Consider the following 15163-nt stretch of genomic DNA (forward strand, 5'->3'; position numbering starts at 1 on the left):
CAACATGTTTTATCTTAAACAACTATTTCTTCATTGGTGTTGCACTATAAACATGTAGCTTTGGTCCATAATCATTTTGAAAACATGAAGCAACACCAACCTCCTCCAAATATTATTTCACAATCATTGATGCAAACTAATGTTACTTGATTGCCCCAATAGCATCAAGTTGGAAGGACATAGTCCTACCAATATATGAGATGAAAAGGACATAGTCCTACCAACATGTGAGCAAGTCTAAAAGAATTGATTGTATGTCAGGCAAGACCTTCAAGTGCGCAACCACCCTCATCTAAAAATAATGATTCATTGTCACCGCATAGGAAGCCTTAATTGTGTAGTCTAATGTTTAAGAGGTGCTAAATACAAAGGCAATCATTGAAATATGGGGAGAGTTTCCATTATTAATAGTTTAGTTGACGCTATTCAAGCATGCTTTCACTACAAGTTTGTGTATGGAAGAACACATGAAATGTATGAGTTCATCACTCTTTGGGATTAAATCAAGTCTTATATAACAAGAGTGAGCCACAACCTCTATAGAGCCACATTTGTGAGTCTATTGGTCTTTTTGTGGTATACAACTCACCGACTTACCAAAAAGGTTCCTATGAGGAGCCACTAGATGATCTTCACATTGGCAGTTTCAAAGAATTGTGGCTCCTCTTCACATTGGCACTTTCTAAAGAACAAAAAAGAACTTCCAGAGTAACAAAATCACCTTGCTTGACGCAACACACAAGAAGGCACAACATACAATATTAGAAAACCCTATCAATGTTTAAACCTAGGCCTCCATATTGACACTACATTAAGCCCATATTAAAAACGTAATGACAAGCCTAACAACGTAGCTCACAATCCACATGGAATTTCACAAATATAAACATTGAAGCTGAAGCTAGGTAGTATGGGTTTTTTCCATACGCATATCAACTCTTTTTATGTTAGATCATATTGAAGGTATTCATCTCCTTTCAGCTCTTGCGTTGAAAAGATTGGTCAGACCACACCTTGTTGAGAAGATAGGTCAGGCCACACCTTGTTGAAGGTACTTCATCGCCCTTTCAGCCCAGCTCTATGAACATTAACCAGGCACGACAGTGTGATTTTTCCAGATTTTTCAACGTCTAACTTGTTGAACCGTTTGCAGATGCTCAAAATGTCTCTCTCGTCTATCTTCCCCATCTGTTTTAGCTTGTAGACCACAAAATCCGACTTGCTGCATCGATCATAACAATATAACAACAAGATCTTTCTTAGCACTCAAGTCTGCCAGCCAGCCACTTTAGTAAAAAGACCTAACCAGAATTAAAGTTGTTTAAGTCAACCAAACTGCCAATGGGAAACAATCTCTTTGCAGCAGCATTTCCAGGGAATTGAATGTTCTATAACCTTCCATTAACTTTCTTTGCTTTCCTAACTATTTGAAGCTATAAACTGTTGTCCTGCCCATGCTTCCTGCCAGTTGAAATGGCTAGATGCACAAACATGCTTTGCATGGCTTAGGATAATGTCTAATACCAATTTTCGGGAGCCACTATGACACAAGCTAGGCATACAGTCTTGGGTCCCAATCAAAGTCTGCACTCTTTCAACAAGTGCACCCCAGACAGATGCACTACAGGTGACTGGATATGTGCCCCTATATAGAAAACCCACAGATTCGTGCATATGCTATGACAGTTAAATAAGGAACATAACGACATGCACTTAAATAAGGAACATAACGACATGCACATGTAGTTACAAGTCTTCAAGAACTTTGACATGTTTTTGAGAGTTTAGATCCTTGCTAGTACCCACAATGGTTAAATCAAAGAACCTAACATTTTGCAAATGCACTTTACAAGTATTCAGGAATGTTAGCATGTGTACAGCTGAAATCTTGCCATTGCTCATGACCAATCTCAGCTACACTCTAGAAAACATACATGTTTGCATACAGCAGCACAAGGCCCAGAGTTTCTTCTTGGAAGAGAGGTTTCTTCCCCTCCCTCTTTTGATATGACTTGAGCAAATGAAAACATTGAGCCATGTGAAGATTCGTTAGCTGAAGTCGGTCCATTGAGCTGCCATTGATAACAGGTCCATAATGTAAACCCCAATGTTGAGTCATTTATCAAGAATGTTGGGCACCCCTTCATAGCTAGTCCATAACATCAGCCCCAATGTTGAGTCAATTATGAAGAGTGTCGGGCACACTGTCACAGGGACGTGAAATTTTGAGATGCTTTAATCTTGCTAGTAACATTTGATTAAGTTATTAATCAAATGTGCAAGGTTGTTTAGCACATGTGATGCACATGGCAGTTATTTCATGGGAACGGGCCAAGGACCCCGAGGATGCAGTGGGTGTTAAAGGCAAAAGTTGTGTTAAGTTATGCCAACTCGGTTTTGGTGGTCAGTTGGTGCCAGGTTAGACCCTAGGACAATTGTTTGGCCATTAAGTGTCAGTGGTGACACTAGCGACTAGTCTAAGGGTCAACAGAGGTTGGGAACCACTCCAAGTTGCAAATGGCCTAGCCAATTTCATTACAGATGGGCATGTTTAGTTTTGGGCAGGGTCAAAAGGTCTTAAATTAATTTTCAGAATTAATTAATTCTGAAAAATTAATTTAATGGCTGAAAATGCATTAGGAAGGCTGCCACTTGGCAAAACTTTCCCATGCAACTAGGGAGAAGGCTGTTGGAGGGTGGTGGAAGCTGAATTGCAGCCATTCGGAGCTTGGTGGAGGGAGAGGAGGTGATCAAATTTGGCTCTGAGAGGCGACGACGACTAATCGCGCGCCGCGATAGGACAGGGAGCAGCAAGTTTTCTCTTCCGCCTTGTCATCAGAGCTACGAATCAAAAGATGAATTTCAGCTGATTTTCTCTCTCCACAGCATTCTCTCATCTGCTCCAGTCTATGCTCAAGCATTCTCAGTAATTCTCAGCCATTGGTAGCAGAGTACAGCCAAATTTGGTGGACAGCAGAGAGTTTACTGCTGTAAACCCTAAATTACAATAGTAATTAGGGTTTAGCAACCACCTTGGGACCCATGCCATCAGTCAAAGGCATTGTATACTGAAATCAGCACCGGAAATTCGTGGAATTGTGAGGATTTCAGATGCCAGTCCATCTATTGTGAATTTGGGGCAGCATTTGACCAGTTGGGGTTCCATTAGAGCAAGTCCTGGGTGAAAATCAAGGGGCAATTTGCCCGAATGCTTTGCTAATTATTGGAACAACAAGAGGTTTTTAAACTAGCCAAGGAGATCGTGAAATCTCGACTTGTAATTTATCCATCAGCAATTGAAATTAAAGAAATACCGAAAGGGGCGTCAGTTTTGGGGCCAATAGGGTGTCCACTGTCCAAGTTTATGAAGGTAAAGTGAGCATTTCAGTTTATGTTCATTTGCTAATTGCTGTAATTAAGTGCTTAATCAGGTTAAACCACCCTATCCAAGAAGGAAGACTGGTTCACACACCTTCATAGCTAGTCTATAATATCAACCCCCAATTACAAATACTATATCAATATAAATTCACATTTAAAACACCAAGCCACCATTTATGAAGGACGAATGTCTCGCCAGCTAGCTTGAATGAGATAAAAAGATGTGGATAGGTTTCATCCAATGTGTAAGTTGCCCCCAGAGATTTGAAGCTCAACCTCAAGAAAGTAGGTCAGAATTTTATCAAGCAAACTATCCATTCATTTCACCATTTGACATGTATGTATGGGCTGCAATCAACACCTATATTTACACAGCCAACAAAGTAGTTTGCACAAGTCACAATCCATTTGTGTATCGATCAAAAGTTGCAAAAAGCTGTAGTGGCATAAGGCTTGGCATTATATGGTGACAGACCTCATGTTTATGCATGGTTGCCTATTACTTGGTCTCCTGTCTCACAATCATGGAAAACAAACTAGAGAGTTCAAGCTCATCATGACCATTCACACTACTCGTTCCATGGACATCTCCCTCCCTCCCATCAAGCCACCAAAATTAAGCCATGCATTAACACTTACCATGCAGTAATGCCTAATTTTTCTCCATTGAATATCCCCAATAGTATTTATAAATGAAAAATACTTTATTTTATTCAGTAGGACAAACGCACAAAATTCTTCTATTAAAGGGCATGTTGTGGGCATCCATCTTTACATCTTTTATCACTCATTGATCATTATCACTCCTCTTCTCCAAGCATTCTCCCTTCTCCATTAACGTTCTCTCTCCAGCTGCCCATACCCCAGAGGAGCTGCTGCCCAGCCAGAGGAGGTGCCACCCTGCTGCCCAGAGGTTCCACACTGCTGTCCAGCCAGCTACCCAACTGCTGAATGCTGCCGCCCTGCCCTGGAGAACATCACCAACCCCTGGAGGTCATCATTAGCTTCTACTCACTATCTGCTGTTTGCAATCATTCAAATCAGCTGCAGCCTGCATTTTCCACTCTGCAAGCTGCATTTTGCTGCTATAGTGGAACTTGTCTGCTGATGACGTCATCTCCTCCTCCCTTATCTACTCATTGTGGAGACCTTGCATTTTGCTGCGTGGAGTCATCATCAACACCGTGCTTGCAGGTGGACTACGTTTCACTTCCTCACTGCTGTCCACATTATTCCTTCTACTGCCCAGGGTCTTCAACATCCTACTTCCCAGAGGACTATGTTTTGCTACCCCCACAGTCCACCCAGTGCTGCTACCATTCATCAGCTAGGACAATGAAGTCATCTTGAACCACTCCATCATCACCGGCTTCTTGGCTCTCATCAACCTTGATCCTAGAGATACGGAGGCCTGAGATCATTGTATCATCATTGTATTTAATTCATTATTCACTCGTGCTCTATGTTTATAACTTCATTAACTCCTAGCGGTTGTTTTACAACTGTTGTCTCTAGTGCAAACACTATGTTTCCTTTACATAGTATTAGAGCAAAGGTGCTAGCTAAAGATCCTCATTCTCCCTCAAGAACATAGGCCCTTGAAGGAAGCAATGAGACCATTGGCAAGATTCCTCCTTTCTATTCTGTTGGGCCATTTGGAAAACTCTATCTTCAGCTCCCATGCTACCCTTGAATTTCAAGTCTGCAAAGTTGGTGTTATTGGTTCCTCCCAAAGGTTGTAGCACTGACCACTGGGTGCACATAATGCAGCAAGAGAGGTCACTCAACCTCAACTTCTCGTCATTAACCATTGCTCCCTGCGGTAGTAGAGTATATGAGCATCTCCAAAGACGCCCCTTGTGCCAACTCGCCTTCTAGGTGACATAGCTTGTTCTACATTGGCTACCAAAGTATTATTCTTAAGGCAACTAGATGTCGATGACATGTGCTAAATCCTTTTGAGCACCTAGAGGCTAGGAGACTCCATGAGGAAATAAGCCCTCCTGAAAATGGTCAAAATCAGCTATGGAACTTTCCCCTGCCTATTTTAGGTTCACGGGCTTCTACAACCCTCAACTGCATCTACCCTATCAAGAGATAAGAGGGTGTTAGACAACTTCATCACAGGTTTAGTCTCCTGTGAGGTAGTGACTGCAGCTACCTGTGGCTGGACAAAAGCTGCACATTCCTCCTCCCTTGTACAACTCCACAAACACATATTTGTCCCAAGAGCATCAATGAGATCATTTGTGATACCCTTCCCTCCCACCCTCTTCAATCCAACAATGGAAGGCCACCTCTTGTAGCTGCCTGCTTTTTGTGACACAACAGTCCCAGTCCAAATACCTTCTTTAGCAGTCTTGGAGGATAGTTCCAATTCTCTTGAGGCCATTATTGTTAATTGTTTTTGTTCCCTATCTCCTTTATTATAGGGGGATCTCTTGGTTTGCACCAGTCTCCTCCATTGGGAAGCTTTTCCAGCTTATTCTGTATCTCAGAGAGGATACAGTTCATTTACAACCATCCATCAGTAGAGGTTCCTGCACCATTGCAAACAGCCTTGGCCTTAGTCCTCCACCAGTTTTGGCACCAAACCCTAGGATCTTCAGTCATCCTGTGGTCATTGCACCTTTGTGTCTTGTCCACCATGGAGATGGGGATAGTGTCCTCTCTCCCAAGGCCAATGATCAAACTCATCTTGGTATTCTTATGAGCATGGAGGAGCTATTGGCTGCTCTCTCAAAGTTGACGTATGGATACCTTCATATATGACCTTCACTACTGTTATCCTCTCAACTTCTAAGCTATGTTACAAGTGCTTCTTTCAGTATTTCGCTCCCATCACCTCCTTCCACAAAAGCTGCTACCCTTCATCATCCGAGACATATAGTCATCTCGATCCACTCTGGTGTCACCGACTCCTTGGCTCTAGTCAAGAATTGTACTAGAGAGAGAAAGTCATGAGGTTATGGTATCATCATTGTATTTTATTCATCATTCATTCATGCTCTATGTTTCTAAATTCATTCACTGCTGAGTTTATCATACACACTCGTCTCCACCACAACTCCTATCATACCTTAGTATGGTATTAGAGTAGATGTGCTCTTTAGCTACATATTCTCATTATCCATGCAAAACACAGGGCCTTGCACGAAGCGACAAGATTATTGGCCGAATTTTCAAATTTCTACATTTCATTGTGCTACAACATTTGAGAGAGAGATCTATCTTTTGCTATCATCCCACCCTCCCATTTCATGTTTGCAACAATGGAGTTATGTCTTCCTCCCCAAGTTTGCAACATGGACCACTTGATGGTCCTATTGTGGCAAGAGAGGTTACTCAGTCTCATCTTATCATCATTGGCCATTGCTCCTTACCCCACCAAAGTATGCATGCATCCTCAAAGGCACCCCACCCCTTGTGCCAACTTGCCGTTCTAGACAACATAGATTGTTTTGTATCAGCTATCAATGTACTATGCTCCAGAAAATAAGATGCTTATGACACACACTTCATCCTTTGGAGCATCTGGAAGCCATGAAACCCCATGGCAGTAAGCCCTCTAGGAGACTACTATAACTAGCTATAGTGGTTTTTCCTATCTATTTTCACATTCAGTTGCTTCCACGATCCTCGGCTCTGCAATCTAACCCATTCAAAGATGAGGTTGTCAGATGCTCTCGTCTCCACAATGATCAATCCACTCCCTTGGTGATATACTGGCTGTCGACTACCCATGGCTCCACAAGAATTGCACATTCTTTCTCCCTTTTATGACCCCATGGGCATGGATTCCAACACTAGCATCAAAGAGATCATTTGGGATACCTCTCCTAACAACCCCTTGTCTACCCAACATCTGAAGGCCACCTCTAGTAGCTGCCTGCTTCCTGTTCCACAACCCCAAAATCCCAATTACCTTCTTTGTCACTGTTGGATGATACCTCTCCCTCTCAATCCCTCATCTACCCAACATCTGAAGGCCACCTCTAGTAGCTGCCTGCTCCCTATTCCACAACCCCCCCAATTCCAATTACCTTCTTTGCCAATGTTGGAGGATAGTTCTGATTCCCTAGAGGCCATTACTAATGATTTTTTGAACACTACCTCCTTCAAAGGGGGATCTCTTGGCTTGTGGAAGTGTGTCCTCCATGAAGAAGCTCTTCTAGCTTATCTCATAACTCAGAGGTGGTCACGGTCCATCACAACCCTTGGCCTTAGTCCTCCGTCATTTTCAGCAACGACCCCTAGTATCCACAAGTTCTACCTAGGCTAGAGCCATGGATTTTCAACCATGCCTTGGTGGCTACATCTGTGCATCTGGTTAGAGGTTGAGCTATCTCCTTTGCTACTGTTATCCTTTCAAGTTTCCAACTATGGCACAGGTGCTTTGATTCTACTCCACTTATCTAGTGGTGGAACTGTCTACCCTCTTATCTACTAGTGGACCTATCTACTCCCTTATCTCTTCTTTGATTTTACTCCCTTATCTACTAATGGAGTTATCAATAATCATTAGGACTATGTTTTGCTCCCTCCACTATTGGTCACACCATTCCTTCTACTGCCTAGAGTATTCTTGGACATCCTACTATCCGAAGGATTGTGTTTTGGTCCCCCCACTCCTTCCCTACGTGCTACCACCATTCATTAGCATTGAGCCACTCTCCAATGTCATCCACTCCTTGGCTCTCATCAGCCCCTCCTAAGGTCATTGTATTATCATTGTATTTCATTCATCATTCATTCATGCTCTATGTTTCTCAATTCATTCATTACTAGTGTTTGTTATACACATTTTGTCTCCATAGCAAATCCTACCACTTCTTTACATGGTACCAAAGTAGAGGTGATCAAGCTAAAGATCCTACTTCTCTATGAAGAACATAGGGCCTTGCAAGGAGCTATAAAACCACTGGAAACGCAGACTCCTACATCCCATCATGCTACACATTTCAGAGAGAACTCTATCTTCTGCATCCATCCCACCCTCCTGTTTAATGTTTGCAACATTGATATTATGGCTTTCTTCCCTAGGTTGCAGCAGTGATTTGTGGGTGCAGCTATTGTGGCAAGATAGGCCACTCTACCTCATCTTATCATGATTGGCCATTGCTCCCTACCCAAATGAAGTATATGTGCATCCCCCAAGGCAACCCCTATAACAACCCACAATTCTAGGTGATAGAGATTGTTCTACATTGTCTTTCAAAGTGCTATAGTCAAGGTAATGGGACACCTAAAAATGTGCACTAAGTGCCTTCAAGCACCTAAAGATAATGAGATTGCAATGAGCAATGAGCCCTCCTTGAAAATACTGCAACTAGGTACCGAGATTTCCCCTACCTATTTTCAATTTAGTGGCTTTTACTACCCTCGGCTCCACAATCCAGCCCATTGAGAGGCTAACGCTATTAGAAACCCTCATCTACATAGTCTATAGCCCTAACGAGTAAAAGAAAATAGGTCTTGCTAAGAGGAGATTAAGTGTGATAGCAGAACTCACTTAAGACATTTAATTCTCGAAGTAGAATTCAAAAAATGCCACCAATAGGATTGAATATATGTATTGCCTTGAGAAATCCCCACCTACTCAGTAAAAACTTTTGCAATATCCACTCCAGTTGCTACTCCAGACGCCCTGTAAGAGGGCCAATTCGAAGAGCCACCATGTGTTTATTAACATCCAAAAGAGCAGTCTCACCTATATCTCTCGAACTGGCATAGTCCCAAAACGCCCAATTCTAACCCAAATGATTTCCTTGTTTCCTTGAGAGCATAAACAGAATTGCTTCCACCAATTCATCCAAAGATGTACGAGTCCAAGGTAGGAATGGTAAGAAGAAGGAAATCGTACTAATCATAAGACTCTGCACCACTTTAAGACGAACATGCAAAGGCCAACCTTGAGATTTCCAATATATTAAGTTATACCTTATATGACCAAACATCCAGTTCAACAAATTCTTATCTGCCACATCCACCCCAACAATAACCAAAATTTCTCGCAATCACCCCTTTAAAAAGAATCTTGCCCTACCATCCTCAGTCAATCAAATCTCTTTCCATGCAGTTAATAAGAATATATTTGTGCATATTGATATACAAACTAGATGCTAACCCAAACAAAGCCCAAGCAAACCTAGCTCTAGCTAGATTATTTCTCTCAGCCCTTACAAGCATGAAAGAGTCAACCAATGATTGCTCAACAAGTTTTGCACCACTAGGAAGGTTAAGGGCCACAATCTCTATCTGAGGCAAACTTATCCAATAAACTCAGCATAAGTTTTGTGACCAGCACTGCACCCACCCCTTCCCACCAGCTCTCGTAAGCTCCCCCCTTGCCTGCCAGCATCCCCTTTGCCCCCCTCCATTGCGCTCACCCAGAGCCCGCATTCCGCAGCATCCGCCACCCAGTTGTCCCTTTCCCTCCACCTGCACTGCTTCACAGCAGGTGTGCTGCGCCCACCCCTCTCGCCAGCGTTCATCAGCTCCCCCCAACTCCGCCAGCCCCCCCTCTACTCTGACACACTGCACGACCCCCCGCGCCCCCCCCCCCCCCCCCCAAAATACCGTTGCTCCTCCCACTTGTAGCAACACCTCCCCCCTTTTGGCAGCACAGTAGCGGGATTTGTAGGTCCTCAACAAGGTCGCGCAATGGAAACCCCTGGTTAGACACCGGTGCATTCTGCGAGTGCCCCCCAGTCAAACACTTTGCGCGTTGTCCTCTCTGAGGAACAGCTCTTGGCCGTCCGTACCACAGAACTAGAGCTTAAAGAAACAGCGATGTTCGGTCAGGTGATAGGACACTCTCCATCCAGGGCCCAACTCCGAGATTGGCTTCACTCTACGTTGTGCATTGGCACAACATAGATCGTGGAGGCAGTCCTCATGGGCCGAGGGATATTCATGGTTCATCTCACCTCTGCGGACGTAGCTCGTGAGTTAGTGGAGAGTTCGCCCTATGCCTCCAGAAAGGGGGTCATTCGCATGGTTCACTGGTACAGCGGCTTCACAGTGGAATCATTTGAGCTCCACAACAAATTTCTCAAACACCCACTCACTTTACTTTTCCCCGGACTAGCGGTAGAGTACCGCCAGTTAGTGGAGGACTTTGGAAGGCTCTTCGGCACAGTTCTTCTTGCCTCCTTCGCGGATGCAATGACAGTTGCAGGAGTCCCCAAGGTACGAGTGGCCGTGAAAGACACAAAGAGTATACCCAAGTTCTTAGAGATTGAGACAGGAGGTCATTCCTTTAGGCAGCAGGTCACCGTGACCGGGTAACCAAGGCAGTGCCTGCGCTGCCATGGCTTTGGGCATCAAGTAGCAGACTGTACGCGCTTCGGAGCCAAGGCGGCTTCGCCGATAGGCCCGCAGGTGGACACTGACGGCTTCACACAGGTCCAAAGATGAGAGAGAGGGAGACCGCAAGGGGGCCATAGCCAGCTCCTCCAACGCAGCCTCGATAGTAGGGAGCAGGAGGGCGAGCGACGCCCCCTCGGCAGAGCACTCCACAGCTCCCCCTTGCCCGCCCCACCCGGCAGGACCGCAACCCCCCACATCCACCACCCGCGCCACAGGCTACCCCACCTGAGATCCCACAGCCCCACCCGGCAGGACCGCAACCCCCCACATCCACCACCTGCGCCACAGGCTACCCCACCTGAGATCCCACAGTTCCACCCAGCAAGACCGCAACCCCCCACATCCACCACCCGCACCACAGGCTACCCCACCTGAGATCCCATAGCCCCACCCGACAGGACCGCAACCCCCCACATCCACCACCCGCGCCACAGGCTACCCCACCTAAGATCCCACAGCCCCCACACCCACCCACTTCCCATGCCCCCCCCACTGACTCAGGCCCATGGCCCCACCTATCAGGACCACCAGTCCCCCCCCACACCTGCCACGCACCTCCGACCCCCCCATCATCCCTCGGGGGAAAAACCGTCTCTCGGTCTTCTTCCCCCCCACCACCTCCCGTGCCGCGCACCCCCCCCCCCAATCCGCCCCTGGTTCAGGTGATCCCCCCCAGACCCACCCCCCCTCCTCCCACAGAAGTTGATGAGCCACTCACGCCCACACCATCCTTGCACCAGCAGTTCTCCCCCTCCCACATAGCCACAGTGCCCCCCTATCAGGGCCACCAGTCCCCCCCCCCCCCACCCACCAGGCACCTCCGACCCCCTCACCATCCCTCGGTCTTCTTCCCCCCCACCATCTCCCCTATCGTGCAACAAAACCCCCCCCCCCCCCCCCCCGATTCACCCCCGGTTCAGGTGATCCCCCCCAGACCCACACCCTCTCCCCACAGGAGGTGATGAGCCACTCATGCCCACATCCTCCTCGCACCAGCAGTTCTCCCCCTCCCACACAACCACCAGCTCATCTGCACCTGCCGCCCGTCACACTTTCCCGAGGCAGGCACGGTTGTTGCCACAGGAGTTCTTCCGCAGTGGCCCATGGTCCTACATGAGAGTCGTGGAGCGTGGAGAGTTCCCACTACCTCTAGAGGTGGGGATCTTCGTGGTTGGCAAGTCCAGGAGAGGCAAGGTCCATCTACTAGCACCACCGAATGGACCAAACTATGCTTTCTTTTTTTAGTCCTCTCACTCAGGGGATTGGACGACACAGATAGAGGAGGGTTTGAAGAGTCAAGTGGAGGACCACATCTCCTAGTGGATGGGAGAAGGACTAGCACTGTTTGCACAACAGTGGCCTGGCTGCATGATGGACATTAATCAGTGGACTGGTGCCGAGGTCCCACACTTGAGCATTATCTTTCGAGCCCCTCCACAGTGGAGAGCTCCACAGGATGTGATCAAGTGGCCCCTGGCACAGGTGGCCCGCTTCTACCAGTGTACAAAGTCACGACTCTCAGCATGGCTAATAGATGCATTGATAGTACCACCTGGAGCATCTATCACCCCTATGGTCCGGCCGAGAGCCACCATGGGGGATCGAAGTTCACCGTCTAGACCTATGGCAAAGCGTACTTGCATGCCCCATAGTTTCTCCTCCTCATCAGCAGCCTCCAAACCGAATAGATGCCTGTTCGATCAGTCACAGGTTTCCCCATAAGCCTAAACCTTGCATCCTGGAATGTGAACAGTCTCCCCTATAGTGGGGCACATGGTTCCAAGAAGTTGATTGTTCGGCAAGAGTTGCAGCCGGCACTTGCCGGACGGATCGACATCTTGCTTCTGCAGGAGCACAAGCTCACCCCCCAGCGGACTGGGAAGGTACTTCCGGGCAGCTCGCACACTTACTGAAAGCACGCCATAGGTGCCCACGACAGGAGTGGAGACGTATGCACCTCTATTGGCCCGAGTCTCACCGCCTGTGTACGAGACCACAGGATGATAGTGGCAAGAAGGGCTCTATGGATCAGATTGGATATTGGGGACTCCTGTATTGGAGTCCTCAATATATATGCCTCTACAGAGGTTAGGGCACGTAGCAGGTTCTGGGTGGAGATCGCAAATGGACTCCCAGAGGTGGACTCCTGGATTGTTGGAGGAGATTTCAACAACCTGGAATACTTGGAGGACTAGCAGGGCAGAGGCCGAAACTACCAGGGCATGGCTGGGGAGGAGCAGGAGGCATGGAAGGTTTTTTTTCTTGCAGTCGGAGCACATGATGCCTGGAAAGACCCTGCCTTCCATAGGAGGAAGAGGTCGTTGGACTTCTCTTGGGGATACAGGCAGCTAGGTGGAGTCCTGTTGGAGCAGTTGGACATGTTTTATGTGGGAGAGTGAGGAGGCTCTCGTGGAGGCCAAATTGAGCAGTTGGCAAGCACCATGTTGTCCGATCATTGCTCGGTTCTCCTGACACTTGACCCCCCAGCATCTACCCTAGATACACAATCCTGTCGGATCCCTAACTTGATCTATAGGAGGGAGGAGGTGACGAGACAGATAGGGCAAATTTGGACCACAGAGTGGGATAGGAGGGACCAAATAGCAGAGGAGGTTGCAGAGGTCCTAGCCGAGTCGAGTAGAATCTGCTAAGAGGCAGCCATACAAGCCAGGCAGTAGTGTTGGAAGGAGGAGAGAGCACTCCGGTAGGACCTTGCAGCCACGCAAAGATTATTGCAGGAGGCACCAGGGGATCCCTGTCACAGTCTTGTGACATGGAGGTATGTCACAAGACTCTGACAACTATTACCTTTTTGCTGATTTCTTTATTACTACTTTATTTGGTTTTTCTTTTTGGAAGGATCCCTCTTGAAATATACTAGCCTGAGTTGCATGGCTAGTATGTGAAACGGACAGGAATGTCCAGTGAGTCAAGACTGGACAGTTAAGGTCCAGTACAAGTCTGGAAGAGACTAATGGCACTGTAGATTGACAAGCCTGGAAGAGACTTGTGAAAGTGTATATGGACAAGTGTGTTGAAGAACTAGCCTGGAAGAGACTAGTTCAAAGTGAAGATGAACAAATCTCCAAGAGATTAGTCCATGTGGGATCATCAGTGGAAATTCACTTTCAGTTGAGCTACATTGCAAATTTGGATGTAGCCATAGTCTGCAAAGATAGTCAAAAGACTAGTGGGGATGCAATGGAAGCAGCTCCTAAAATTTAGGGAGTTACTATTTTTGAACCCCAGAATCTGTTCGCGTCATTATCTTCGTTTTTGCACGAGGATTAATTCTCTGGTCTGTGCCGAGGTCAAATTTTGCACCGATCATAGAGAATTTTAGACCGAAAGGTTTAAACAGGAAAATTGTTATGTGTATGCCATGTGTCACAATTTGGGCATACATACCCAAAAGAGAGAGAGAGAGCAGCACAAAAACGAGTTTCAATGCATGAGGGGTAGATTGGAGCATGGAACTCATGGGGCTGAGGGCAGATTGCTGTAAATACATCAGCTATGGAGGGTACTTCTTCATCTCTGACTCATGTACAGAGGTTGAGCTTGCTCCTCCTAGGTCACTCTCTCCTTATCTGAGCAGATGGATTATGTACAGTGTTGTGGGCTGATAAGATGGATCATGTACAATGTTGTGGGCTGATCAGATGGATCATGTACAGTGTTGTGGATTTATGCATAATTGCCAAGGCAAGAGCCTCTTGAATAGGTACAGGGTTTGCTAATTGCATTCCCAAGCAGATACTTGTGTGGAAAATGCTGTTTTCCTGAGATTTCTCGCGTGAAATCTCGCAGGATTCAAAGGGAAAGTGGCCCATAAGGTGCGGGAGCCCGCTGGCTACGCACACAAGTGATTGGCAGGTAAAACAGGGCCCAAAACAGGAAATTACAGCCTGCTGTATATTTTTGCAGGTTTAGGTTTTTGGACATTTTTGGTGTCTATTTGCTCCAGGAGCTTCAAGGAAGCTCAAGGGACACTGTACATGTATTTTGGAGCAGTTTAAAGACAAAAACCAGAAAATTCAGCGTGCTGAATTTCTTACCAGGCACTTCATTGAGTGTGTTTAGGTGTATGGAGGCACCTATTGAGTAGGGATAATGACCAAGTCAAGTTGTATTGCCGTTATGCTGTCGAAATCGGGTTGGAACTGTGTTTCCTTCTCCACTTTGTACAAGGACAGCTTGTGGCCAGGTTATTGTGGGATTATCCCTTTGTTAATGAATAAAGAAATACCGCAAGGGGTGCCTGACTTAGGGGCCAACAGGGTGTCTGTGTAGCAACAGGAGCATTCTAGCTTCCTGTATTTCTTCTTGATTCTGTGTCTTTAAGTTCAAGTTAAAGTGGGCGATTGTGAATTGGGTGAAAGCATTTATATATTTTGGTTGTACACTACCG

General features: G+C 46.3%; 1 protein-coding gene across 1 annotated transcript in view; it reads right to left on the reverse strand.

The window, feature by feature from the left end:
- Positions 1 to 996: 996 nt before the first annotated feature.
- The window catches only part of LOC148040008 (two-pore potassium channel 5-like), a 49376-nt gene continuing 35209 nt past the window's right edge, over positions 997 to 15163 (reverse strand). Inside the window, exon 2 of the mRNA XM_087665974.1 lies at positions 997 to 1222. Coding sequence (XP_087522100.1) covers positions 1057 to 1222 — 166 coding nt within the window. The 3' untranslated portion in view covers positions 997 to 1056. The remainder of the gene's footprint in view (positions 1223 to 15163) is intronic.

Source organism: Lygodium microphyllum, chromosome 2 (genome assembly GCF_053477565.2).
Source record: "Lygodium microphyllum isolate KBCC chromosome 2, Lygodium_microphyllum_v1.1.10, whole genome shotgun sequence".
Classification (NCBI taxonomy): Eukaryota; Viridiplantae; Streptophyta; class Polypodiopsida; order Schizaeales; family Lygodiaceae; genus Lygodium; species Lygodium microphyllum.